Here is a 27,829-nt window from a genome sequence, read left to right on the forward strand (position 1 = left end):
TCTTCTGGAAGGTGATGATTCAATCTGCCAGTATGGAACACCTGCTGGGAGCTAGCTTCAGAAGCAAAGGGCAGAGTGTGAGAACTCATCATGTCGCTATGCCCTTGGTTTATTCTTCTGTCCTTTGATCTCTGCAGCCCTATAGCCCTAACAACAGACAGTTCATGCAGAGGTAGGAAGTGCTAACCAATTAGAAACAAATAACCCAAGGTTACTCTCAAAAATAGTCCATTATATCATAAACTCAAAATAGATCCCCCATGAAAAAAGCATATCAGTTGAATAAGCACTGTGCTTTTTAAATCATTTATGGCTGAATTGAGGCTAGTTTAGGCTACTACCTGGGGCTCAACCAAACTCTGGCAAGTATTATACACTTGTTTCAGGAATGAGGTTAGCCACATAGCTATGCTAGTGCACTACTAGATTATCTGCTCAATTGAATCTTACAAAGAAGCACTGGTGGCTCATTTCTGTAATCCTAGTTACTCAGGAGGCTGAGATCTGAGGATAGCAGTTCCAAGTGAGTCCAAGGAGAAAAGTCCCCATGAGACTCTTATCTCCAAGAAATTACTCAGAAAAGCCAGAAGTAGCACTGTGGCTTAAGTGGTAAGAGCTCTAGCCTTGAACACAAAGAGTCTCAGGGACAGTACCTAGATCCTGAGTTCAAGCCCCAGGACTGACAAAAACAAACAAAAAACAGAGTCCATCATTACTACTTTGAGGAATAAGTAGGACCCTTTTCTTGATCATGTTACTTTATGACCCCTTTTCTGTTTCAGATATTAGGATTTTGCTATGTGTTATGGCATCTCAGCATATCTGACCATGCAAAAGACGGCATCGCTGCATGACTGACATATTATAGCTTTACATGTAGGTTGAACATGTCTGTGTTCAAATGTCTGGTGTTTCTTTGGTTAGTGAAAGGGCATCAAACTTAAAGTTAATTTTTCCCCTAAACATTCTGTGCATTTTATTTCTTCTTGACAGTGACCACTTGAGCATGTTGACAGTGAAACAGTTGTCATTCTAATCACATGTCACATGTTACTGTTTCTTTGTACACAGTCCATCTTGGCAATTGACAACTGTCATGAAGGCCAGGGCTATACCTGACCCTAGCATTTGAGACCACATGAGCAATTTCAGGCTTAAAACTCCTTTCTTGTCTTCAGACACTACTTAAAAGTTAGCATGAAATAAAAATTGCCCAGAGAATTTACCAAGAGAGAAAATTTTCAGGCCCCCAAAATGCTTGATTTACAGATGCCATGCACAACGCTGACCCCCAAACATGAAATAAACTATCACTCAAACCAGACTTCATTTGCACCATTCTAATTTATACTTTAAGAGATATTGAGCGCTTGTTTCCATTACCTGGAATTCATTTTGATAAATATTGTGTTAGATGATCAGATGCACATAGGTATTGTGCCTTTGTGTTCCCTTCCTAAGAATATCCTCCTTTGGTCTCACTGTGTGTGAATAAGGTTTTTACTTTTGTTGCTGTTTTTCTTTTAATTCCTTTCATTCCCTTTTGCCTTGTTTGTTCATTAATCTCTCTTTGGGAGGGTAAAGTGGAGAACATAAATGTAGAGACAAAGGGTGAACAAATGTAGCAGTGATACTTGCTAGATACTATGTTGAAAATGATCTATACAACTTGTAGTGGATGGGACAGGGAGGGAAAAACTGGAGAGAATTGAGGGCGGGGAGTGACATTGGTCAAGAACAAATGTACTCTTTATCTCTCTATGTGCCTATAACCATAACCCTGCTGCATATCACCTTTACAATAACAACAAAATTGCGTTAATAGAAAAGAGAAATATTGAGCTCTTTGGTTAGCGTTATATATGGGTTGCTTGATTTCATTTTGAGTTAACAGCAATAACCCAGTATAAGACTGTGTTAAAGAAGCTCTTGCTCTACTCAAGATGTTTGCAGTGTTGAACATAAGTCTGATAAACACTTCACCAAGAGTATTGTTTTTGGGAAAAGACAGTAGAGTCTTCTACTTGTGTAAGGGCACTACCTTGTAACATCTGCTGGAGAAACATTCCAGGAAAAATGTGGGACTAAAGTCATCATCCCTCCAGGGGTCCAATGCTACAAGAACTGAGGCCCAGAGGACACAATCCAGCTGCTGCTGTAGCTTTTATGGGGTAAAGGCACAATGTGGTTCTTTCTTCTCCTCTCTGATGGAGTGGATTGATACAAAAGGCTTGACAGAACCTTTTCAGTTGTTTAACTTATAGTGACAGTTTTCCTCCTCCCCCCACCCCAAACACTCCTTTAATTGAAAAGGATGTTAGATTTTATTAACTCTTTGCATTTTGCATAGCTTTCTAGACCTTCGCTAGGTCGCTTGAGCATCTAAAAGCAAATGATAGTCAATTGACCCTTCTTTATATGGAAGTGCAGCATTTTCCTGGACTCTTCATATTTAGTCATCAGAACAAAATTTCTTGAAGTGTAATAAGCCAAGGCTGAAATCTTTAAATGGGCCACATTTGGGGGGGAAAGGGGAGGGGAGGGAAAGAAAATTCACCCTGTAAATGAAAAAGTGACTTGGAGGTCATCTCTTTTTGACCAATATTGGTGCAATTAGGCCTGTGTGCAATTGAAGTTGCTATTCTCAAAAAATGAAATATTGAACTGAGGTCGTCATTGCACATTCAGAGAAATTCAAAGAGAAGAGATGGCTCTGTATTTCAAATATTATTGATGCTATTGGCTTAGACATCTCCCCATTATTGGGTCTGTTTTGCAAGCCTAAATTTGAGCCTGAAGATTTTCTCCACATAAATGTCTTAAATATTGCAAGGGCAGATCCATCACCTGTTTTTTTGTTGTTGTTGTTTTGTTTTTGTTTTTATTTTTTGCTTTGGAATTACAAAAATAACCTTAAGGTACAAGCCTTCGACTGGGCACTGTTGATGCATACACAGAGAGAACGAGACTCCCTAGTGATGAGATCAACCAGTACCCAAGAGGAAAGTAATAGGCAGAAAGGATAGAGTTGATGAAAAAATTGATTCTTTTCCATTAAACTGTACGTGATGTGTTTTTTTATGAAACAAGCATCAGCTGAAGGAGAAATATTTCAACTGAAAAAAGAGATTGATGGTGAGGGAGAGGGAAAGGATTCTAGGGAATCGGGACGAATTTGTGTCTTACCTCGTTACCATCTCAAGTAATGAGAAAGTGGAAAAGCAATCTGTGGCATCACTACACATGTTTACTCAGACCTGGTGACATTAAACGTTTTTAATGTTAATAATGGCTCCTTTTTGTTTTTCTTTGAAGTACCTTTCTCAATCCTAAAACTTGTCTTGTTCATTTTCAGGTTGGCCAAAGATGCAGGTCATTAGGAACTACACTGGAGCCCCGCCTCCACCTCTTCATGAAGGACCCCCATTGCATATCCAGGCTGGAGATACTGTAGAACTTCTGAGAGGAGATGCTCACAGTCTGTTTTGGCAGGTAGTACCCAGGTTATAATTTTTAGGGATTTAGTGGCTGATTAGTTACCTCATCGAGAATGAAGTTCTTGTTTTTAGAAACTGACAGCATGCTTTCAGCTTTAGACATCTGATTCTTTCTGATTCAGTTTCCCCGTATTTTCCAATACCAGAGTAGCAGTGAGCATTAAATTAGTATCAATGCTATGAGTCATGATTAACATTTTTATTAAAAATTCATACTTTGTCAGAGCTTTTTTTTTCTAAGCCTGGTACCTATGGGTCTGATTAATTTGCATAGCTTTAATATAGTATAGAGTTCACTTCAGGGAAAACCACCTTAATTAGCTTACCAGTGGTCATTACTGGCCAGAGTTGATTAGGGTGGAGCTTCCTGAAGTTTCCCTGGACATAATTCAGGAAATGTATGAAATGTAAAATGAAAATGATTATGTTGATGTTTGCTGGTGATAAAAATCTCTATTGACTCATAAGGCTACATCTGATTTAAAGATTTTTGTCCATTCACAGGGTTATCGTGTTAAAATTCAATGGAGTTAGATAGTAGAACATTATAGTTTACTAACCTCTGTTTTCTTGCATATTAGAAACATTTGCCAAAAAAGTTAAATGATATGTTAAATGTCTATTGTACATTGACAGGAAGAGGGGTGAGGGTCAACTGGAAGATTAGTATGTGAATAAAATCGGGTTGGGGAAAAGGGAGAGATAGCAGAGTAGCAGTTGTTGGTCAGTATCCCACTGCATACACGTGTAAGTGATATTTATTTTGTTTGCTTGGAACTAGTTTTACTGCCTACCATCTTATTACATAGAATGCTTCTGGATCAGTATTTATTCCAGCCATATTTCATCTAGTTTAACCAATGACTTTTCCAAAGCCCCAATGTTTTTTTAATACATATTTTTATTGTAAAGATACTGTACAGAGGGGTTACAGTTACGTGAACAAGGTCATGAGTCCATTTCCTATGGAGCATTGTTACACCCTCCTTTAATTTTCCCCTACCATCCATTTCCTCCCATCTCCCCAACTCCTCCCTTCCCTCTCACCCCCGCCCCACAAAGTTGTAAAGTTTGTTTTCCACATACTGTCTTGTACATCTCATTGTTACAGTGGGTCAACCTGTATCCTTATTTGAGCATTTTGTTATTTCCCTTCCCCTCCCCAGATTAGAAAAATGTATATACAAGATGCAGGACACTGGAATCAGATACAGTGACAACAGAGGTTGTACCAGGCCCAGTGTTTTATGAAGTATCCTTCTTTTGCACCCCATCCTTCCTTCCAAGGAAGGGGAACAAAAAGCAGATTACACTGTATTCGCTCTTGCATCCTTCAGCTTAACCACAGAGCCTATCTACATTTGAACTTGTAGTGTTCCTCATATCTAAGATGTAACTTCCTTTTTGGATTTTCATTCTTGAATTTTAAACTTATCCTCTCTATTGGCATATTTTCTGTAGCATATAAATAATGTACAAGCTCTTCTCTCAAATTCTTTTTTAGAATTTTTTTAGCATACCCATAAAACGTGTATCCTTTGTTTTATATGGCTTTCACACAACATCATTTTCTTGAGACTCAGCCTTATTTCTGTTTGTCGTTGTTTATATCATGTGTTTATTATTCTACTTATGATGTAGCATAATTATTTGTTTATCCATTAGCTTGCTGATAAATGTCCAGGTTGATGCTTCTTAGTGACGATTACAAAAAAAAAACAAACCTTGGTGAACATTTAAGTATAAGTTTTTGTATGGATAAGGCAGTCATTTTTTTCAGTAAATACTAGGGAGAAAAGAAATAGATTAAATATAAATAATATATTATTAAATATTAGAGATTTTTTCAGCTCATATTTTTATTCTCAGAATAGTATTACACATAGAACAGACATTTTTCTTTCTTTTTCTTTATTAATGTATTTTTTGGTGCTGGTTCTGGGGCTTGAACTCAGGGCCAAGGCACTGTCCTTGAGCTTTTGTGCTCAAGGTGAGTGCTCTACTATTAGACCCATAGCTCTACTTCTGGCTTTTTTGGTAGTTCATTGGAGATGAGTCTCACAGAATTTCCTGCCCAGGCTGACTTTGAACCACAGAATCAGATCTCAGCCTCCAGAATAGCTAAGATTATAGGCCTGTGCCACTAGCACCCAGCTCAAAAATTTGTATTTCAATATAATCTAGTTCATTAATTGGTTGGGTTTTTTTTTTTGGAGCATGTTATTATGAGTATCGTATCTAAGAAATTGGCCTCTACCAAAGCCTCAAAGACATTTCTTGTGTTTTCTCCCAGAAGTTTTATGATTTTCAGTTTACATTTAGGTTTCATTTCAAGTTATGTTTGTGTGTGCTTTGAGTGATGTTTATTTTTGCACATATGGGGAACCAGAACGTGAAGCATTTGTTGGAAAGTCAATTCTAATGTAGTGGGTTGCTTTGTACTCTTGTAATAGATGAATTGTCAATTTTCGTTTGTTTGTTCCAGTACCGGGGCTTGAATGTGAAGCTTTTTGTTCTCACTTGGCTTCTCCCCTTAAGTATGGTACTCTACCATGTGAACCACACCTCTACTTCTGGCTTTTTTGGTGGTAAATCAGAAACAAGAGTCTCAGAAATAAGATCTATGCCTCCTAAGTAGCTCGGAACTAGTGCTGGGAAAATTGTCCATTTTTGTGTAACTTTTGTTGTATTCTCAATGATTTTTTTCTCCATTCCTCTACCAATTTGAGGCTGTCTTGCTAATAACTATAGTTAATATTGCTTCAAATCAGGTTTGGTCCTAACATTTCTTCTTTTCAAAGACATTTCTGGCTTTTCCTAGGCCTTTGCCTTTAATATGATCTATGGTATCATTCTGTCAGTTTCACAAATTGTGAAATTATACATTAATTGTAGTGATTTGCACATTAATATGGGAGATTGGCAGCATTGGGTCTTTTGATCATTTAGCTTAATGGTCCCTATTTATTTAGGTCATAGTCAGCCAGGATTTTTAGTTGTCAGAGTTACCGTTGTTATACAGTTCTTGTCATTTTTATAATATTTTTATTATTATTTCACCTTTCAATTTTGATGCAATTAACAATAGTAACATTCCATTGTTATTGTTCATTGCTAATACATAAACTATATTTAAATTTTGTAGATTGATCTTTTATTGTGCAATTCCCATTAAGCTCAATTATTCTTGGAGATTTTCTCCTCCATTTAGGTAGCATTTAGGTAGACAATATCAGTGTTGATGAATATACATGTTTTTACTTCTATCTTTGCAATCACATGCCTTTTATTTCTTTTTCTTGCTTTGTCACAATGGCTGGACCATCAGTGAAAAGATGAGAGAGTATATCATTGTTAATATTCCTGACCAGAGGGGGCATTGAATCTTTTTATCATTGAATATTTGTATTTCTGTAATTTTCATAAATTCCCTTTATTAGCTTGACAACTTTTTTTTCTTTCTTTGGTACTACTAGAGTTTGAACTCAGGTCTTGCATTTTTTGGTCTACTTTTTTGTTCATAGTTGGTGCTCTACCACTTGAGTCAATCCTCCAGCTTAGCATTTTTCTGGGTAATTGAGATAAGATTCCCTAAGACTTTCCTGCTGGTAGTGGCTTTGAACCTCAGTCCTCAGATTTCAGCTTCCTGAATAGCTGGTATTATAGGTGTAGCCACTGGCACCTGATAGATTCTTTTTGTTTTCTAGAACTAGTTTGCTGAGAGTTGTTTGTTTTATTGTCTTTAAATCAGTAATGTTTTATTGTCTTTAAATCAGTAATGGATTTTGGATTTTGTCAAATAATTGCCTGAGAGCTATTGAAATGACTATATCACTTTAATCTGATTAATATGATGAATTTAATTTTTAAATATTAGACTGATCTTGCTTTCCTGAGATAAACTCCAACTGGAAAAGATATATTATCCCTTTTACATATTGGTTTAGTTTCTTCAAATGCCTTCATCTGATTTGAGTAATAATGTAATACTCAAAGAATGAATTACAAAATAAAGAATTTCTTTCTCTTCAGGTTTCTGAAATTATTTTATGGAATCACATTATTTTTTTCTTGACTTTTTTTTCATAGAATTTTCCAGGGAAGCCCTTCAGGCATGGAGTAACCTGAGTAGAAAGATAGTTATCTAAACTACAAACTTGATGTCTTTAATTAATACAGAGTATCCAGGTTGTCCATTTCTACTTGGATGAGATTCATTAGTTGGTATGTGTTCAGAAAATTGCTGTTTTTGTCTAAGCTATCAAATCTCATGGTTTGAAGTTCATTATCCCTTTGCTGTGCTGTTGCTTTGTTCCTTTTGGTAAAGTGTGTGTGTATTTTCTGTCTGTTTGTCTGTCTGTCTGTTTCTCTCTCTCTCTTTTTCATTCTTCATTCTTTTCTTGTCAGCTAGACTATTTGACTGTGAATTTTATTAATCTCCCCCACAGAACTAGGTTTGGGTCTCATTATTTCTATTTTCTTTTCTTTATGTCACTGATTTCTTCTTTGGTCTTTCTTCTTATGTTATTATTCTTAGGGTTTAATTTGCTCTTCTTTTTCTAGTTACAATAAAGTAAGAAGTTAGAGTCTGTTTATTGATTTGAATACTTCATATAAGAGAAGTAGAAAGTACTGTAAGTTTCTAAGTACAACTTTTGCTACCTAAGTTTTAGTATACTCTATTGTTATTTTCAGTCCATCGAGAATACTTTCTATTTTTGTCCTTTGGTTTCTTCCTATAGGTATATATGACTGAGTTTCCAAATATATCTGTTTTCTTTCTTATTATCATTTTAAAAATGCATTTTTGGTACCTAAAAGCATAAAAATTATACATACTAATGGGCTAAAATATGATGTTTATATGCATGCTGTATAATGTTATAATCAGTTGTAATATATCAGTCCCCTCATCTGTTCTTAATTTCACAACAGAATACAGTTTATGTGACTATAATCTTTTCTATTTTTTTTTTTTTTGGTCATGGGACTTGAACTCTGGGCTTGGGCACTGTCCTTGTGCTCTTCAGTTCAAGGCAAGCTCTCTACTGCTTGAGCCACAGTGCCACTTCTGGTTTTCTGGTGGTTTATTGGAGATAAGAGTCTCATGGACTTTTCCTGCCCAGGCTGGCTTTGAACTGCGATTCTCAGATCTCAGCCTCCTGAGTAGCTAGGATTACAGGCGTGAGCCACTGGTGCCTGGCTGACTTCAGTCATTTGAAATTTCCCAAGAATCATTTTTATTGCTCTGGAAATGATCTATCTTGATAAATGTTCTGTGAGGATTTGAAAAGACCATGCAGTCTGCTTATAAGGTGTGGGTCAGTCTACAGATATCAGTTAGGTCGAAGTAATTGATAGCACTGAAGTGTTACATATCCCTATTGATTAATGACATTATCACATTGTCCACCCCTGTACTCTTTTACTCAAATCTGTAAAGTTTCTATTTGCTATTCTTTCCTCTTATTTACCCCTCTCCACAGCTCTTGCCATTAATTCTTCCTCATCTATTCTTCAGAATCATTCTCAGTGCCTTTTCTTCCAATCTCTACTCCTCTATAAACTATCCTCCTGTGTCACCACCAGCCTCATGGGGTTATTGTGAATGCCCTGAGAATTCTCCATTGCAGACATCCTCCACACCACTGCAACATGCAGGTAGGATTATTTCATCTCTTATCAATGTCCTTTAGACTTTGTCCTTTTCCTTCTGACCACAGAGGATTCACATTTCTTACCTAATGGAGGTATTTAGGAACTGTGGAATTTGTGCTGCAACCCTTCCTCTCTCTGACTTATGATCTCACCATTCCCCTACTTACCATGTGTCCTTCATCACTGCTATGTGCTTCTGTCTGTGCACTGTTCTGTGTCACCTCTGTGAAGGTTTTCCTGACCTATCTTCCCTCTTACTCTTCTTCTTATTCCCAGACAAAATGGACACAATTCTTTCCTTCAGTTGAGAAGGCCAACAAGAATACCAACCACCTTCGACACAAAGTAGCATTCTAAGAATACATACATAAACACTGCAATAGTTGAGAAAGTTTCTGTAAAATAAGATACTATCATCCTTACTTTGTAGATGAGTAAAGGGTAGTACTTGGCGATTGGATGGTCTGTGGGAAGTCACACACCTTGTTACTGAGCAAAGCTGGGAACCCACCTAGAAATTCTTGATTCAGAGCCTGGGCTCTCAACCATCATCCTCAACTATCTTTTTTTTTCTTTTTTTCTTTTCTGGGTCATGGGACCTGAACTCTGGGCCTGGGCACTGTCCCTCAGCTCTTCAGCTCAAAGTTAGCACTCTACTACTAGAGCCACAGACCACTTCCAGCTTTTTCTGCTTATGTGGTGCTGAGGAATCAAACCCAGGGCCTCATGCATGCAAACCAAGCACTCTACCTCGAGCCACCTTCCCAGCCACCTCGACTCCATTTTCTGTGGTCCTATGATTAAAAAGTAGGCTAGTGCAGCCTGCCTCCCCTCCCCTCATCTGGTTATGGCTTAAACATATAAGAAGGTACCTGTCTGGATGCTAATTAAAGGAACCAGCTTCCTTGGTCTCCTTCATCACATTTGTGACCCTGTTTCACTTTGGTGTTTCTTAAGCAATGATTTATTGGTCCTAATAACCTGAGGTAGAAAAGGTGGTTCTTGTCTTCACTTCATGTTAGCAGGGGGGCTAGAACAGCTGAAGGTCCAACATGACCTCCTGTGCAGGGTCAGCCCTTGTCTGGGATCTCAGCAGAGGCTTTCTGCTATGGTGACCTTTTCAAGGATGCTGTAGTCTTCTGCACAGCGCGCATGCGCGGTGGTCTCAAGGTGAGACTTCTAATGTGGTAGCTGCCTCCCAGGAGTATAAAAGCAGAAGCTGCCAGACCTGGAGTGTAATACCCAGAATCAGTAGAGAGGTAATTCTCCTGTGTATATTTATTAAAACAGGACACAGAGTCTACCCATAAGGGGAAGGACTGTGCTACTGAATACCCAGAGTGATGGTTCACCGGAGTGTTCCAATATAACATTGTACCACAGACAGAAAACTTTATTGATGGGGTCTGAGTAGCTCTATGAATAAACTGACTTTGTAAGCATTTCTCAAGGGTACTCAAAGCCAATCAGTTTCTCAGGGTAAAAAAGAAAGAGACAAAAAAAAAGTCAACATCAGTCCAAAATGTTGAAGATCTTGGTACATATAAGTGCTTCCTTCCCAAACCATGTATACTTGAGAGCATTGAAGATCATGGGAGTAGCTTACCCAGAGTCCTGGCAACTTGCGTTGTATGTGCCCACAAGCATCTAGCTTTAATAAAGAGAGAAAATGAGACCGTATGCATTTGTGCTCATCAAACTTTCTGTCCCCTTTGCCTCTCTGATAACTTAGATGTGTAGAACTTAATTATACAATTTTTATCTCTTGTTTTACCTCTCATTTTGTTCACTGTTTTTAAATTCTTTTTATAATCACGTTAGGTTTAGATGGTGCTTTCAATATTTTTTCAGAGTGTTCTCAGAGTTCTTATTTCGTTTATTCCTCACAGCACAGTGTTCAAGTAGTGCTTGTCTCAGCTTCTGAGACAGGCAGTTCAGTGCTCTTTTTTAGTAAATTGTACTGCCTTCTATTCTTTCTGCATAAAAAAGAAAGGCATTATTAATTGTCATTTCCTCTTCAGCTGTCTGGCAACATGATTCTTTAGTATGGTATTAGGATGGCTTTGAAAGTGCTCAAGGAAGAATTATAGCAGAAATGAGAATGACTGAATAATGTGTGTGTGTGTGTATGTGTGTGCACGTGCATGTGCACGTGCATGCATGCTTGTCTTATTATGTTGTGGGCTTTTATAAAACAGTTAGGAACAAGAAAGGCTAAATGTTTAGAACAGAGACAAACAATTATCACATATCCTTCAGATCGGCAAGTATGTAGTGAGGGCCAACTCTGTATTTTCTACTCAGACAACTACTCACAATTCAATTATCAACTCTAATCATTGGTTTGACATGAGGTCTCCTGTTTTTAGAAGAACCTTTCATGCTGGCTGGCAGCTAGTAATATGTTTGAATCTTTAGACATATGTTAAAAAATGTGACACTTGTCAGAATTGTCTGATGAGGAACTCTAAGTCAATCGAAACATTTTTAGCCAACAAACCTTAGCCTTATTTGACAGAAATAGTGGCAGAATGAGAAAATCTGGATTCAGTTCATGTGGCTATAGTCAAAGATCTGTTAGGATTTGGGGGTCAAGTCACCTAATCATTACGTAGCTTCATTTCAGCTGTTACATGAAGTAGGCTAGAGCAGAGTTCTACTGAGAACCAGGAGTGAATCAACAGAGAGGCTTTGAATAATCTCAACACACAAACCCACTCCCAGAAATTAAGATACAATGGGTTTGGTTTGACCCCACCATGAGTAGTTTGTACTGAATCCCAGAAAAAAATCTAAGGAAGCCATTGTCTAGATGATCAGGTTGGTAAGATTCCATGCTAATTACAACATTACCATCAACCTCAGTTATCATGGCCACACTCCAAGGTGTCACAGTGAACTCAGTACTTTGATGGTGATAGATACAAAATAAACAATGTACTTTCAAATAATTCATGTGCAGTAGAGGCATTCTTGCTGCCAACTTCATACTATCAAAGCTTATAGAATTGTTTTGTCCAAAAAGCTCTTTAGATTGGACAATGTCCCAAGTCTGTCATGATCAAATCAACTGTTTGCCCCCACAGCCTGTACTGAGGATAGATAAATAGGAAACTGAGTTGAGTCTGCACTTACTCTATGGCCTCTTCTAGAATCAATCCTCCTCCTTTGTCGGGGGGTGGGGGGGGAAGGGAGGGGGAGCCGGGGAATCTGAAGGTATGATGAATATGCTTATTGATACTTTGAAGTCATATGTGTACTCAGGTGTATTAACAGTGTTTCCATGTATGTTCATTTGCTGATTTTCATGTTCAAAGGTGACAAGTTCCTAAAATAATGTGAATCCTCTCCCATAGGGGAGGATTTTTTTTAAAGTTGCTTTTGGATCTCTCTCCCATCTCATTTGAGATCACACATAATTAGCACCAGAGAAGCAAGTTAACTGTTTTTCTTTCCTGTGCTAGAACTTAAAAAGATTGTAGATCATTTTGCTGAGTGTTGCTGACTGCTTGCCACTCTGGGTCTCAGGTCTTCTACCTACACTGTGGGAGTGATGGTGATTATTGCACAATTACAAAAGAGAACAAAAGAAGCACTATGAAGGTATTTGGCCAACATGCTTACTGAGTAGTATGTCCTTGTTTAGTGGGTACTGCTCAGTCAGTCAAGGACTTACATCCAACAAATGCTACAACAAACACTAGCCTTGCATCCAAATATTTAACAATGAACCTACTGTGTGTCTAGCTGTGTTTTATATTAGAAGGACAATAAACAAGACAAGTTTCTAATCTTACGACCTTAATGACCTAAGGAATCGTCTGAGCTCAAGACAAGTGATGTACTTGAATACATTTTTGAGGTTGTTTTTTTTTTTAATGTTTTTTGCTCAGTGAGTTTTCAAATTCTATTGTTTAAAAAAATCTAATTTGTAGGTCAACTTGTGGGTGAAACACACCTGGGAAAGTGGCTCAATGGTAGAGTGTTTGCCTCACATGCATGAGGCCCAGGGTTCGGTTCCTCAGCACCACATGAGCAGAAAAAGCCAGAAGTGACGCTGTGGCTCAAGTGGTACAGTGCTAGCCTTGAGCTGAAGAGCTGAGGGACAGCGCCCAGGCCCAGAGTTCAGACCCCACTACCGACAAAACACACACACACACACACACACACACACACACACACACACACACACACAAAATACTTACTAGGATATTACAATGGTATTGCATTTGATTTTTTAAAAAAATGTGTTTTGAACCATTACATGCTTTGTCTTATTTGGAAATTTTTAAGAAGTTACACTTCCTAAATTGTTTTCTCCTTTTCTTTTTTTTTTTCAAATGAGTTACTCTATCATCAGTTTGGAAAGTCAGGTTTTATTGTAGACTGTCATGTTTTTCACATTCTCTATGTCCAGTGAATACGAATCATTCTCCACTATCTATCAGGGACTTACTTCCTTTGAATAGCTATTAGTCTCCTCTGCATTATTATAACAACAGTCATTTCCAATGCCATTGAAGTGAGTGGGCTATCTGCATCTACATTATAACTTCCTTCAAACAATGCATTGTCAATTGAGCTGTAAAAATGTGCTCTGTTCAGTGTCTGCCTTGAAGAGATTTATTTTGGCAGTGTTTTCTTGTCTTCTTTGTCTTCCCTTTTCCTTTCTCTTTCTTTGAAAGTGCTATAAAATTGTCTTCAAATGAAGTGAATATAATATAGGAAATTAGCCACTTAGGGTTCCTTTCCTTGTGCAGGTGTAAGGCATGGATAACTGAGGAGAAGAGTTCTGATCACAGTATTTGACTAACAATGGAGGACCTGTTGCTTTTAAGGCTTCATTAATAATGTATGGTAATGAAAGCTTAGTAACCAAGAGAATAGTCCTTAAAATTTTCTTCTTTTCTTTCCTTTTCTTTCTTTTTCTTTTGGTACTGGGTTTGAACTCAGGGTCCAGGTGCTGTCTCCTAGCATTTTTACTCAAGGCTACATTCTTCAACTTAGTCCACAGCTTCACTTCCAACCTTTTGCTGGTTAATTGGAGTTAATTGCAGACACATGGGCTTTCCTGCCATGGCTAGCTTTGAACTATGATCCCTAGATCTCAGCGTCTTTAGTAGCTAAGATTACAGGCATCAGCCACAGACTCCTAATCCACAGAAAATAGTCTTCATATCAGAGGAGATATTAGAAACTTCATTTTCTCTGAAAGGAGACACATTCTCCTTATCAGAAAAAGGGAGAGGGCAAAAGTAAAATCAAGCCATTTTAAGCATGGTTTCTATACAATAAAATCTTCTATATGTGTTTTCTTCTTAGAATACAGCTTCTGAATCCATGAAGATGTTTTGTCTTATACTATGGGCTTGTGTTTCTTCTGTTCCTCTGCCATTTACAAATATTCAAATATTCCAGTGGGAGAATTCTGCAAACTAATTGGAACCAAAAGGCAATTATAAGCAACAGACCTGTTATTAATGCAAAAAATATGTGTTTTATCCATAATGAAAGTTAAATAACCTAGAAAAACAGATGTGATACTTCACAGTTACAGGTCATGCGTCTACATGGTCTTTATGCCAAGGAGTAAAAAATGTTTTTACACACTTTCTGATTAATTCACAGAGAGTTCTATAGAGAAGGTAAATGGAGAGCCATGTGGCTTGTAAAGGGCCAAGTTTATCACCTGTCTAGGATGGCAGTTGTAGAATGAAAATTAAAGTCTCTTCTGAAAGCTTTATCTCAAGGTCTATTTTAGGTCTGTTAGGTCATTTGACTTTTTAGAGAGTCATTTTACTTTTTTGATACCTTAAAGAAAAAAATTACATTTTAAAGGCAGTTTCTTTATTTTGGTACAAAAATCAGAAGCAAAAAAAATTGCTGTAATGTAGAATTTGGAAGGTTATGTTTTTGTTTTTGTTTTTTAACCATTTCTTCCCAGAGCAAGAGCCAGAAAAACTAGTGTTGCTCAAAAAAAAATTGAAATGTTCTCCAGGAAGATCTTAATGTCACTGAGTGTTGATTTGGGCATGAGCTTCTAGGTGTTAAATTCCCCATTATCATCTAGCTGATGATGTGACAATGGTGGTGTCCAGGTGGCAAGAACTTGGCCCTGTCTTTTTTTGTTTTCTACAGGATTGCTTTATTTGACATTCAAATAAAAAAACAATCTAAGCCATCCAAGCAACTTCTTTTTAAAATTTTTTTTCTCATTTTAAGGTCAAATTTAAGAAAAAGTTGATTGGTTGGAAATTTTTTTCACAGCAGATTTTTTTTTTTTCTTCAAAGCTTTAAGATAGATACACATTACCATCTACCTGGATTTTTCTTTCCTATTCCATTCTCTTTGGTAAAAAACCTCTCCACACTTCTGGAGTCTGGTCTGATCTGAAAAAATAAATAAATAAAGGCTTCCACATCAGTCAACATGACCATGTTGTTTACTAAGAGACTGCTCTGCTCCCCCTGCCTGTAACAAGGATCAGAAAGACAAGAACCAAGATGTTCATCTTCCTATGTCTGTGGTCCGGAACAAAATGGATACTAGTCATTGGGTCTACAATGAAAAACTCTGTTCAGAGCTGCTATGCTCATAAAGGGTTACGTGCAAGTTTTCAACTCATTGCGAAATCTTTATCAAGTTGCTTGAAAGGTCACTGAAATATTTATCTTGTCATCTTTAAATTTTTCTTTGTTCTCTCAGAATACTCTTAAAGTTGTTGAAGGTTGTGTTATTTCTTCCTCATCTGGAAAATGGGAATTTAAACTCTTAATCCCTCATAGAGGTCTTGTGAGTATCTTAGGAAGTGAACTTGAAAAAAAAACAGAAAGGGGAAAATGTAGTTCTGTATGATAGCAGTTTTAAAGGATGCTTTATTTTCTGGAAGTAATGAAATGATGTTTTAATTACATCTTCGTATTTATATGAAGAATCCCATGGTACATGTGAGCTCATAAAAGACCATTCTGTACTTATAATTCCTATACTTAATTCCTGGCATTTCTTTTTTTTTTTTTTTTGGTCCGGTCGTGGGGCCTGAACTCTGGGCCTGGGTGCTTTCCCTCAGCTCAAGGCGAGTGCTCTACCATTTGAGCCACAGTGCCACTGCCGGCTTATTTTCTTTTTGCTTATGTGGTACTGGGGAATCGAATCCAGGGTCTCATGCATTCCTGGCATTTCTTTAATCAGAGATTAATCTGTTTACTTTCTAGCTATCCAGAAAAGTGAAAATGATCAATTCTAAAGGGAAAGATTGATTTGAGCATACATTAAGGTGAAAGTGAGGAAGACTAAGAAATCTCAAGGACAATGGGGGGGAGGTGGGAAGGAGAAGAGACACTGGTTCCAGAGAATCAACTTCTCCTGCTCAGAACTTATGTGATCTTTTCAAATTGTGTGACCTGCCAAGAAACCCTTTAAGAGCTAGCAAAAGAGGTAATGTGGACCTTTCCTCTCTGCAACTTTAGAAGTCTTAGTTCAAAAAAAAACTTTTTTTTGTGCCCTAGATTAAGGGTGGATGTTTTAATCCTTTCTATGAATACTAGCTCTGATAGAATTTTCTAGAAATAGGTGTGGCCAGGCACTGGAGGCTCAAGCCAGTAATTCTAGCTACTCAGGAGGCTGAGATCTGAGGATCTCAGCTCAAAGACTAGGCAGGAAAATCTGTGAGACTCTTATCTCCAATTAACCACCAGAAAACTAGAAGTGGCACTGTTGGTCAAGTGGTAGAGCACTCACCTTCAGCTCAGCTCAGAACAGGGCCCAGGCACAGAGTTCAAGCCCCACGACTGAACCCCTCCCCGCCAAAAAAAGGATGTGTACATATTTTTCTCTTGATCTAAAATTCAAATGTAAGGTTTCATCATATTTTGGGGCAAATAAGAGCATTGTAGATAGATAGATAGATGCTAGACAGATATGTATATATATATACATATACACATATAATCTCCTTTGTTTAAAAGAAGTGTTTGTACACACACACACACACACACACACACAATAACCCTCATTGCTGTGACATTATAAATAAGAGCAAATGGCTTCTTTGAGAAATGAAAAGTATTTTTCCTGATTCAAAGACCTATCCTGGAGGCATTTCTTCATGAAGTCCTAAAGTGGGTCTTCTGGTGGCAGCATGAGCTTTGGAGTGCTGGAGCCTGGTTGCAAGTCGTTCTTCATTTCACCTTGGCTTTTCTTTTGAACTGTCTCTCAGCCCTTGCTCATGCATTAGATGCATTAGCCTGGACCTTGTGTAGAATCCAGGACAGCCAAGGGAGAATTGAGAGTGTGGGGATGAAAAGCCCTGTGAAGAGTTGAGATTGTTATTAGTATATCCTGTAATCAGGAGACCTTTATTTTGACAGGTGTTTGCCTCACAATATTGACTGTTTTGACCCTGAGAGCATCAGGGCTCCTAATTACAAGAAAAGAGAAAAAGACAGTGAGTGTGTAGCTATAACAGAACGATGGAGGCCCTGGGAGAGGTGATTATAGAAGATAATAGACATTTGTAAAGGCCTGTAAGAAACATTTTCCCTGGGCAATTGCCAACTGGCTTTGATTGAATAGATCATAAACTGAGATTGCAGGAGTGTTTCCAAGTATACAGAACATTATGGGAATTGGCAAAGCTCTGGACAGAGTGGATGAGGTCCTAATTGTTAACACTCAAGATGGACAGTTTTTGGTTAATAGTTCTTAACAGTTCTCCAGTGTTTGGTAAATGGTAAAATGTAGGTGACGGTGTACATTCATTAGGTTCACACTGAAGGAGTAATTTTTCTCTGGAGGAAACATTATAGGGGAAAAGTTCTGAGAAATACGTTGACCTTTTATTCTGTTTTTTGTTTCTATATGAGCTATATATTTTGGCACAAGAAAAAGTTGGTTATTAACCACAGGGTAATGAGTGGGCTATCACTCTAGAATTGCATCTGACATGACTTGGTTTCATACCACAGGTGGCTTCAATAGGTCCTTAAAGACTTTGAACCAGCTGGGCACCAGTGGCTCATGCCTGTCATCCTAGCTACTCAGGAGGCTGAGACCTGAGGATCGCGGCTCAAAGCCAGCCAGGCAGGAAAGTCCGTGAAACTCTAATCTCCAATAAACCACCAGAAAAACTGGAAGTGGTGCTGTAGCTCAAGTGGTAGAGCGCTAGCCTTGAGCTGACGAGCTGAGGGACAGTGCTCAGACTCAGAGTTCAAGGCCCACAACCGACAAAAAAAAAAAGACTTTGAACCAAACAATATAAACAATTCTCACATAATGAATGTTAATTATTCATGATAATACAAAATTCTAGTGGATGAGTGACCATATCTAATTCCTAACCAGTCCTATGTGTGTGGGAAAGTAACCAGGTTCATTCTGAGTCAAAAGGAAAAGTCCTGAGGGAATTGAAAAGTTTCATCTTTTGTCAACAAATACTATCAGATTAAATTACTAACCCATATTAAGAATTTGTGGATCAAATACTTTGTGATCAACATTAACTGATGGTAGGCCTGTAAAGACTCAGAAAAGGTGCTTAGACAGTAAACAAGGTCCTATGCTGGTCCAGAGGTACCTTAGATATTTTTGGCTTATGCCTGTAATCCTAGCTACTCAAGAGGCTGAAATCTGAGGCTCAAGGTTTGAAGCCAGACTGGGCAAGAAAGTCCATGAGACTATTATCTCCAGTTAGCCACCAGGAAGCTGGAATAGCAGGTACAGCTCAAGGTGGGCACCAGCCTTGAATAAAAATTCCAAGTGAGAGTTTGAAGCCCTGAATTCAAGCCCCACTACCGGCACCAAAATAAACAAGCCATATTTCAAGTCTCTTCTTTCACGGATAAGCACGCTGAAGCTAAGGAAGGCTAAGTGACTTATATAATCTTAGAAGACTTTTGACTCTCCAGTCATTTCGGATTATTACTTCAGTTTGTTGTGATGTAAAATTCCATTAAAATCTATGAAAACAACACCATATTAAAGCAAAAGAATCATGAATAAAATGACATTACCTGGATGAGAACCTTGGAAACAGTGGCCGTATCTATTTATTTTTATTTATTCTTTATATCTGATATGGTGCTTGAACATTTTAAGAAGTTAGACTTCTTTGAGCACCAGTTCTAACTTTATTGTAGTACTTGGGTTTGAACTCAGATGCTTGCAGTTGCTAGGCAGGTGTTTTGACCAATGAGCCACATCTTCAGCCCTGGGAAGTAATATTTTTCTTTAAAAAAAATTCCAACTGCTGCATGAGAATTAAACATGGAGAGTGCTTTGGCTCAGACTATTTCCTTTGTGCTTATTTACTTATGACTAAAATGACCATGGATGGCTAGAGAAACATTTATTTCTTGTCTGTCAGAATTTAAAAGGCATACTTTGTTGTCCCTTTTTTAAACCTGGATTACTCTGGGGAATTACATGGCCCCTTTGCAAATAGGATATTTTCCAAAATGTGCCAGAACTTGGTTCTTCCTTCCAGATTTTGGATTGAGTAACTGCTTGGGGTTTGGCTCAGCGAAGTACAGATTCGTTTTTGCTTGCTGAATATTTTTCTTTTATCAGAGGTACTTCTTGTTTATTTTCCCCAAGAAAAACACAGTGGTAGATAATGATTTGGAATTGCAACATGCGCAACATCTTACCCACTATGATCTTGAAGAGAATCCGATGCCTTCCTATGGAAATACAGGGACCCAAATACATTTCTTGACTAGCAGGAAAAATACTCTGTAAAGTCTCATTTCCATCTTATATTCCTCTCACATCTAATAAGTGTAGAAATACAGCTTATGGCTTCTCCGTTCTTGTTTTTTTCTCAGTGTACATTTAACAACTTTTAATTTTAAAGTTTTTATGACACTTCCATCTGCCAAAGTCCCAGAGATGAAGTAAACACAAACAATTCTCTGTGAATAGGGGCGGGGGGAATCAAATATACCTGAGGCCTTTGTCATCTATTTTGATAACTTGATGCAATTATAAAGCTATACACAGATTTAATTGAAGACAAATTTAGTTTCCAAGATCCTAGTCTGAGCTAAAGATTTTGTAATGTTACTCAAATTCTGAGTCTATGACAGACGCTTAACACCAAGTGTATTGATCCAAGATTATGAAATTTTGAGTCTTTTGAAAAAGTGGATCTTTTTAAAGTTTATCCATTAGACAACCATTAAAGATCTTGGCGTTTTTAACTCATGACAAAAGTATAGGACTTACAATTTGTTTCTGTGTTTATATGTATACACTAGCTTCTTTTTTTCTTCTTTTTTTTTGCCATCTTAGGGCTTGACTTTAAGGCCATTTCTGAGCTTTTCTTGCACAGGGCTAGCCCTCTACCACTTGAATCACAACTCCACTTCCAGCTTTTTTGATGACCAATTGGAGATAAGAGTCTCATAGAGACTTAACTTTATCTGGGCTAGCTTGGAACCATGATCCTCATTTCTTAGCCTCCTGAATAGCCAGGATTATAGACATAAGCCACCAGTGTCTGGTTTACTTCAGATTGTTTATAGCAACTACTCATTAGTAGACCATATGTAATTTAGCTTGGTAGTTTTGGTAGCTCAACAGCAGGAATATGTATATATATATATATATATATAATTTATATATAGCAGGAATATATAATATATAATCACATAGAGAGCAATTAGCAATGCAAGAATATGTGTACTTGCACATCTGAGTAAAGAAATGGGCTTTAATGGCCTGCTGAAGTCAAAACAATATGAAAATTTGTGTTACTGGTGGCTTAGTAAATTCTCCTAAATACAAGGAAAGAGGTAAGATTTTAAACAGGATTAGGCATTTCTATTTTCATAACTCAAAAAATAGACTAATTAAAAGTAAAAGAATCAATGGAGGATAATTAAAAGACAGTGATGTGGCTAAAATAGTGAGTACTTTGCATCTACAGAGTGCTTTCACACAAAGTAATTCTTCATCCCTCTAACAACAGAGGCAGACAGGCAAGGCAGGCCTGGTCCTTCCTGTCTTACCACTGAGACTTGTCTAAGGTTGCAGGGCTATTTTTAGCAGAGCTAGAAATAGAGCAAACTCTTCTGATGCCATAGTCCTATGATACTGCCTTTCTGTGTTTCTCCAGAACTAGCCTGAGCATATAGCTTAAGTAATAATAGAGGTTTACAGTATGGCCTTAGCTGTGGTCACCCATCACTGCTTACCAAAAGACCAGTTTCAGATTGGGATTTTTTTCTTGGTCATTTTCTCTTTTCTGGGCCAGTTGTTTCATTACTATTTTTTTTACAGAGCTTGTGAGAATAATTCCTACAATAATGCCTCTATCTGTTTATCTATCTATCTGTCTGTTTATCTATCTCTGTCTCCCAACCTGCCTGCCTGTCTGTCTGTCCATCTACACATTCACCTGTCTATCCAGTAAATTAAACTCTATTCACCTACATTCTATGAGTTCAGCACCATAATGTATATTACCTCCTCACTTCATGCTCACATTGTGTTTTTCTGACAATGGAGAAGTGACCGACTCGGTAGAGACATTGCTGTGGCCAATAGCCATGTGTGATAAATTGCTTAGTAATCTCCACAGCACCATCATGCATTCATGCATACATTGAGAATGTTTAGGGCACTGTAACTTGGGAGAATTTCCAATTTTTCATAAATAGCCATTAATCTATCCTTTTTATATTCAGCTTCCCACATCTGTTTCAAATTGTTCAGTGCTATTCGAAGAGTGCATTAAAGCCCCAATCCAGGTGGTATTAAGGGGATAAATGAGCCACAGGGAAGAGACACTGTATTTTTCTTAAAGCGATTCTTTCTTCTTTCTACCATGTTAGGAGCCAAGCAATTACGATTAAGGTTTTTGAAAGATATCCTGAATTATTTCTAAGCCCTCCTTGCATAATTTCAACTCTAGTATCCTGGCATACATTAATGTTTTGCTCTCTACAGGTAAATTGTAGGTAGCATTTCTTCCAGCCAATGTAAAGTAGTTTTAGGTCATTATGATTCACTGTGGATTCTTTGGGAAGAAAAATGAAGGACAGGCAAAATCTAAGGTCATTAGAAATAAATACCTGATGATGTATGTATAATTTTGATGCTCAAGAATTTTAAAGAAAGTTGTCAGTAATTTCAGTTTGATACATTATTCTGCAGGAAGCTATTTGCTTTTTAGGAGAAAAAAAGAGACATTATTTTGTGAATTATCATTTAATATTATTTTGCTTTGGGTCTACTTCAGTTTGTTCAATGGAAATAACAAAGGTACATCTTTGCTTAACAATGCAGCCCATAGCCTATTTTCTCCGATACTTTCCAAGGAGAGTATTTTCATAAAAATGACCCAACCCGTAATGTTAAATTTACAAAAAGTCTCATCGCATGATGTAAAGATACCCTGCAGAATAAATGCATATAAAGAGGACACCATATGGTGTCTCAGATGACACATAGCATAGAACAGGAATGCTCTCAGGTTGACCTTGAAGATGTTAAAGGAGTCACAGAAAAATATGAGACCAGATGATAACTACACGCTGCCTCCCTCTCTCTGACATTTGTAATAGGCGCAAAAAGGGTGACGAGCTTGTTATGTAGCCTAGGATAAAATAAATGCTCAGACAGGAATATAAAGAGGAAGAAAATTCAGTTAAACACGACTCTCATCAAGGTAAGTAAGAAATAGCTCATAGATAGATCATCACACTAAAGTTCATGAAATCCTTGGCTTGGAACATCGTTTACTTCACTGTTCCAGTTCCATCTATGCGTAGGGGATTGGCAGCTGCTCCGCCCATTATTATTAATGAATTACCAAATGTGCATCCCACACACAGCCACTGGGAACTGAAGGCATCCCTCCTACACCCTACTTTGTTTTGAAGCTTCCAAATGTTATAAGGTGGCTATTTATTTAATAAGTAGAAATCACTGAAGGTAGCATAGTATTTGCTTCCATAGCAAAACTGATGTGTTACGGGAATTAGTAAGGAATTATAACTTAGTTTATCCATTGATTTAAAGTATCTGTTAGGTCTCTGCCATCTAATGAATGCATATGGCCCTTAAAGAAATGTATGCACACAACCAGGACATTTCGTTAAGAGCAAAAAAAAACAAGCCAGGCCCTGGTGACTCATGCCTGTTATCCTAGCTACTCAAGAGGCTGAGATCTGAGGTCCAGGGAGGAAAATAATGAGATGTTTATCTCCAATGAAGCACCAAAAAAGGGCCAAAAATGGAGCTGTGGCTTAAGTGGTGGAGTGCTAGCCTTGAGCAAAAAGCTGAGGGGCAATACAACAATACAGAGACCCTGAGTTCAAGCCCTAGGAACAGCCCTACTTGGCTACCACCCCCCCCCTGCACATACACAAAGTGAAAAGCAATGACCATCACTAACAGTTAAGTGAATTTTCTCCTGAAAAACAGGAGAAACAACAACAAATATGCAGACCTTTAATTATATCTTTAAAGTGAAGGAAGGAAGGAAAAAAGAGAAAAATAATTTTAGATATGATGAGTGTATGTACTAGACATCTTTAATTATAGTCTAGAACAGTCTCCATTTGTACCTTCTATCTTTGCATAATTATTCATTACTACCCATCTACTCTAATTAAAGATTCTAATTTGGATGGATAACTATATGTTGATCAAGGCTTAGGGCATTCCTTGTACAGCTACAATATCTTCCCCAACCATCTAGGGTGATTTCACTTTTCACTTATAACCTTCTTGTAGGCCACTTGGTTCTATAAAAGTAGTAAGAAAAATATACTCGAACTTATATCTTCATAGATTATAAAATGTATCCACCTTTCTCCTACTCTTCCATCTTTGTGTCCCCACTACTCTGTCTTTCTGTCTTGTGACACTCCCCTAACACAGATTTCTTACACTAAATGTCAGGAAAAAGTCAAAGAGTGTCATTTTAATAGCCAGGTGCTGCTGGCTCATGCCCATAGTCCTAGTTGCTCAGGAAGCTGAGAGGTGAGGATCAGTTTGAAGGCAATTTTGGGAGACTTTTATCCCCAGTTTACCAGCAAAAAGCCAGAAGTGGAGCTGGATAGCTCAACTCATAGAATGCCAGCCTGGAGAAAACAACCACCACCACCACCACAAGAAAAAAAAGGAAAACATTCCAAACCCTAAGATCCAGCACTCAGAACTTGAGTTCAAGCCTCAGTTCTGCTGTGCTCACAGGGAGAATGTGCCACTTGATGAATATTTTCTTTTTCTTTCTTTCTTTTTTTTTTTCTTTTCCAGTCCTGGGCTTGAACTCTGGGCCTGGGCACTGTACCTCAGCACTTCAGCTCAAGGTGAGTGCTCTACCACTTGAGCCACAGCGCCACTTCCGACTTTTTCTGCTTATGTGGTGCTGAGGAATCAAACCCAGGGCCTCATGCATGTGAGGCAAGCACTCTACCACTGAGCCACCTTCCTAGCCCATTGATGAATATTTTCATATAGAAACAGCATAAAGCTTTTAAGTCATTGTGTGTGCAAAACTGAAGTGATAGGTCATATTCTTTTCAGTGGATAAGGAAGTGGATCACACTGTTCATTGTCATAGGATAATCAAATTGATTATCAGATTGAAGGCCTGTTCCATATCTAACATGGGTTGTCTGGTCTTAAAGAATCCACAGTCTAGTAATGGAGAACAGATTGAGTGGTAATCCCAGGTTCAGTTTAACGTTGTAGTGCTATTATGTGGAAGGGCAGGGGGAGAGCAGACATGAGATTGTCTGCAGCCTGGGAAAGGTTTTAGAGGCCCATCACTTAGTCAGTGAGGTGTGAACTAAGGTTGGGAGGAGAAACAGAGTGTAAATTATTAATCAGTGTGTGGACCTGGTGCTACTTTGTTCTTGAAGAAGTGGGCAGCAGGACCTGGCCATCATACACTGTCACAGAAATAAAAGGGGCTTCTCCCGAGTTTTGTGTTGAGCTCTTTCATTGTTAGGATAAAGAGTGGTAGTTGGAAGCTCACTATTCTGTGTGTGTGTGTGTGTGTGTGTGTGTGTGTGTGTGGCACACGGGCATGCACTTGTCCTTGGACTTGAACTCAGGGTGTGGGTACTGTCCCTGAGCTTTCCTGCTCAAGGCTAGCTCTCTACTACTTGAGGCACAGCCCTACTCCTGGCTTGTGTGTGTGTGTGTGTGTGTGTGTGTGTGTGTGTGTGTGTGTGTGTGGTAATTAATTGGAGATAAGAGTCTCATGGATTTTCCTGCCTTGGGTTGGCTTCAAACTGCAGTCCTCAGATCTCAGCCTCCTTGGTAGCCTTGTCCGCATCAGGCTACAGCTCACTGTTCTTGTAAGAGGCATCATTTTACAATTTGATACCTCTTCAAATGTAGTCTTGAAAAAGCCATTATAAAGCTCTCTGGACTTTCCTCAGCAAAAATAGACTGGTATTTTTTAAAGTCTATTCCCAGAGGTCTTATTTTTCTTTCTGTAAAAATTTGACTCTTCTTTCCTTTTCTGAGTTCAGTCTGTATATGGTTCTCATCCCCCACACTTGAATATTTTGTATTCAGCATTGGAAATCACTTCTATATAAACTGGTATAGTCTCCCAAATCATTCAGATTTATTTGGATCTCAGTGTCATGCTTTCAACAAAGTACCTTACAACAGTGAGTGAGCAATGTTGAATAAAAGAAATATATCATTCCAGCCATAGTTATTGCATGGTAGTCACACCCTAGTCTTTGATTCTTTTTCTTCCCTATAGCTTGTTTTCTGCCCTTCAGTTACACTAATTTCTGTAAGCGTTGTCTTCCCACGTTTTCTCCCATGATCCAATTGTTCATATGATTTCCAGGTTCCCATCTACATAATTGTCATGTACATTTATGTTGCCTGTATGGATGGGTTTTGAATCACTTCCTGTTGTCTTTCTTCTCTACTCATATCTACTCCACAAGCAAGCCCTACAGTTTCCAGTGAAATGTCTTTCATCTCCTTCTCTTCCAGTGTCTCTTTTCCTATCATGGTACCTGTTCATTTCTTACTGCTATTCTTACTTCTGAAATAGCACTCCTCTAATAAGCCATTTTTCACAATGATGCCAGTTTCATTCTTCTAAAATGCATGGTACCCTTGAAGAAAATACCATTAGCAATGATGCAATTTGGATATCATATATGCTTGCATAGAGAGGCAATTCAGAGCTCTGAAGTTACAACACCTGAGTTGGAATTTTGACTCTTGCACTTGTTAGATCTGTGGTCATAGACAAATTATTTCCCTTTTCCATGTCTCATTTTTCTCATCAGTAAAATGTTGGAGATTCTTTTTTCTTTCTCTTTTTTTTTTGGGGGGGGGTCCGGTCGTGGGGCCTGAACTCTGGGCCTGGGCACTGTCCCACAGCTCTTCAGCGCAAGGCTAGTGCTCTACCACTTGAACCACAGCGCCACTTCCAGCTTTTTTCTTCTTGCTTATGTGGTACTGAGGAATCGAACCCAGGGCCTCATGCATGCAAGGCAAGCGCTCTACCACTGAGCTACCTTCCCAGCCCCTTGTTGGAGACTCTTATAGTCCCAGCTTCTTGGGAGGCATTGGTAGGAGGAAAAAAGTCTGAGGTCAGCCCAAGGCCAAAATGGGATCCCTTTGTGAAAAATAACTAAATCAAACTGGACTTGAGGTATGGCTCCTTAAGTGGTAGAGCAAGGCCACAAGTCAAACTCCAATGCCAAAACAGGAAGGAAGGAAGGAAGGAAGGGAGGGAGGGAGGGACGGACGGAAAGAGGGAGGGAGGGAAGGAAAGAAGGAGGGAAGGAAGGCAGGAAGGAAGGAAGGGAGGGAGGAATGGAATGAGGGAAGGGAGGAGAGAAAGGAGAAGGGGAAATGGCAAAGAGGAAAAGGAAAGAAAGGGGAGGAAGAAGAAAAGAGAAGAGGAGGGGAGAGGAAATGGGCATAGTAATTAGACCTACCATAAATGTATCATTGCATGGATGAAATGAAAACTCTTAGCTGTCTTACATAGAGTAAGGGCGCAGTAATAGGTATTAATTGTTATTAGACATCATTCTTTGCAAGATTTAGAGATAGAAAGGTAACAAAATTGGATGCCATATATAAAATATACTTAAAATTATTGTATAACCATAATCTGAAATCACATGTAAAGTTCAACAATTAAAGGTATCTCAGGGCAGGTGCTGGTGGCTCACACTTGTAATCCTAGCTGCCCAGGAGAATGAGATCTGAGGATCATAGTTCAAAGACAGCCCAGGCAGGAAAGTTAGTGAAAGTCTTATCTCCAAATAACCATCTGAAAATTGGAAGTGGAACTGTGGCTCAAAGTGGTCAAGCACTCGCCTTGAGCAAAAAAGCTCAGGGAAAGTGCCCACACCCTGAGTTAGAGCCTCAGGATGGACAAAAAAAAAAAGAAAAAGAAAAAAGAAAGTTATCTCTGTTTTGCTTCTGTTTCTGAGGCATATTTATTCTCAGTACTGAATACAATATGTAAATGTTCTGAACATCCTAAGTAACAACACTGTGTAAGCAGAATTTTGGGATTATCATTTGTTCTCAACACAGGCATATTATTTTTTTCCTAAACAGGGTAGAAATTTAGCATCGGGAGAAGTTGGATTTTTCCCAAGTGATGCTGTCAAACCTTCTCCATGTGTAAGTACTAGTATTTCATTTCTTTCGTGTTTTATTTTAC

At 38.3% G+C, this 27,829-nt stretch overlaps 1 protein-coding gene across 1 annotated transcript in view; it reads left to right on the forward strand.

Moving 5' to 3' along the window:
- The window catches only part of Vav3 (vav 3 guanine nucleotide exchange factor), a 354,621-nt gene that overhangs the window by 283,433 nt on the left and 43,359 nt on the right, over window positions 1–27,829 (forward strand). Inside the window, exons 20-21 of the mRNA XM_013031889.1 lie at window positions 3,356–3,492; window positions 27,724–27,789. Of these exons, the coding sequence (XP_012887343.1) occupies window positions 3,356–3,492; window positions 27,724–27,789 (203 nt within the window). The remainder of the gene's footprint in view (window positions 1–3,355; window positions 3,493–27,723; window positions 27,790–27,829) is intronic.

The sequence above is a fragment of the Dipodomys ordii genome, unplaced genomic scaffold (genome assembly GCF_000151885.1).
Source record: "Dipodomys ordii isolate 6190 unplaced genomic scaffold, Dord_2.0 Scaffold146, whole genome shotgun sequence".
NCBI lineage: Eukaryota > Metazoa > Chordata > Mammalia > Rodentia > Heteromyidae > Dipodomys > Dipodomys ordii.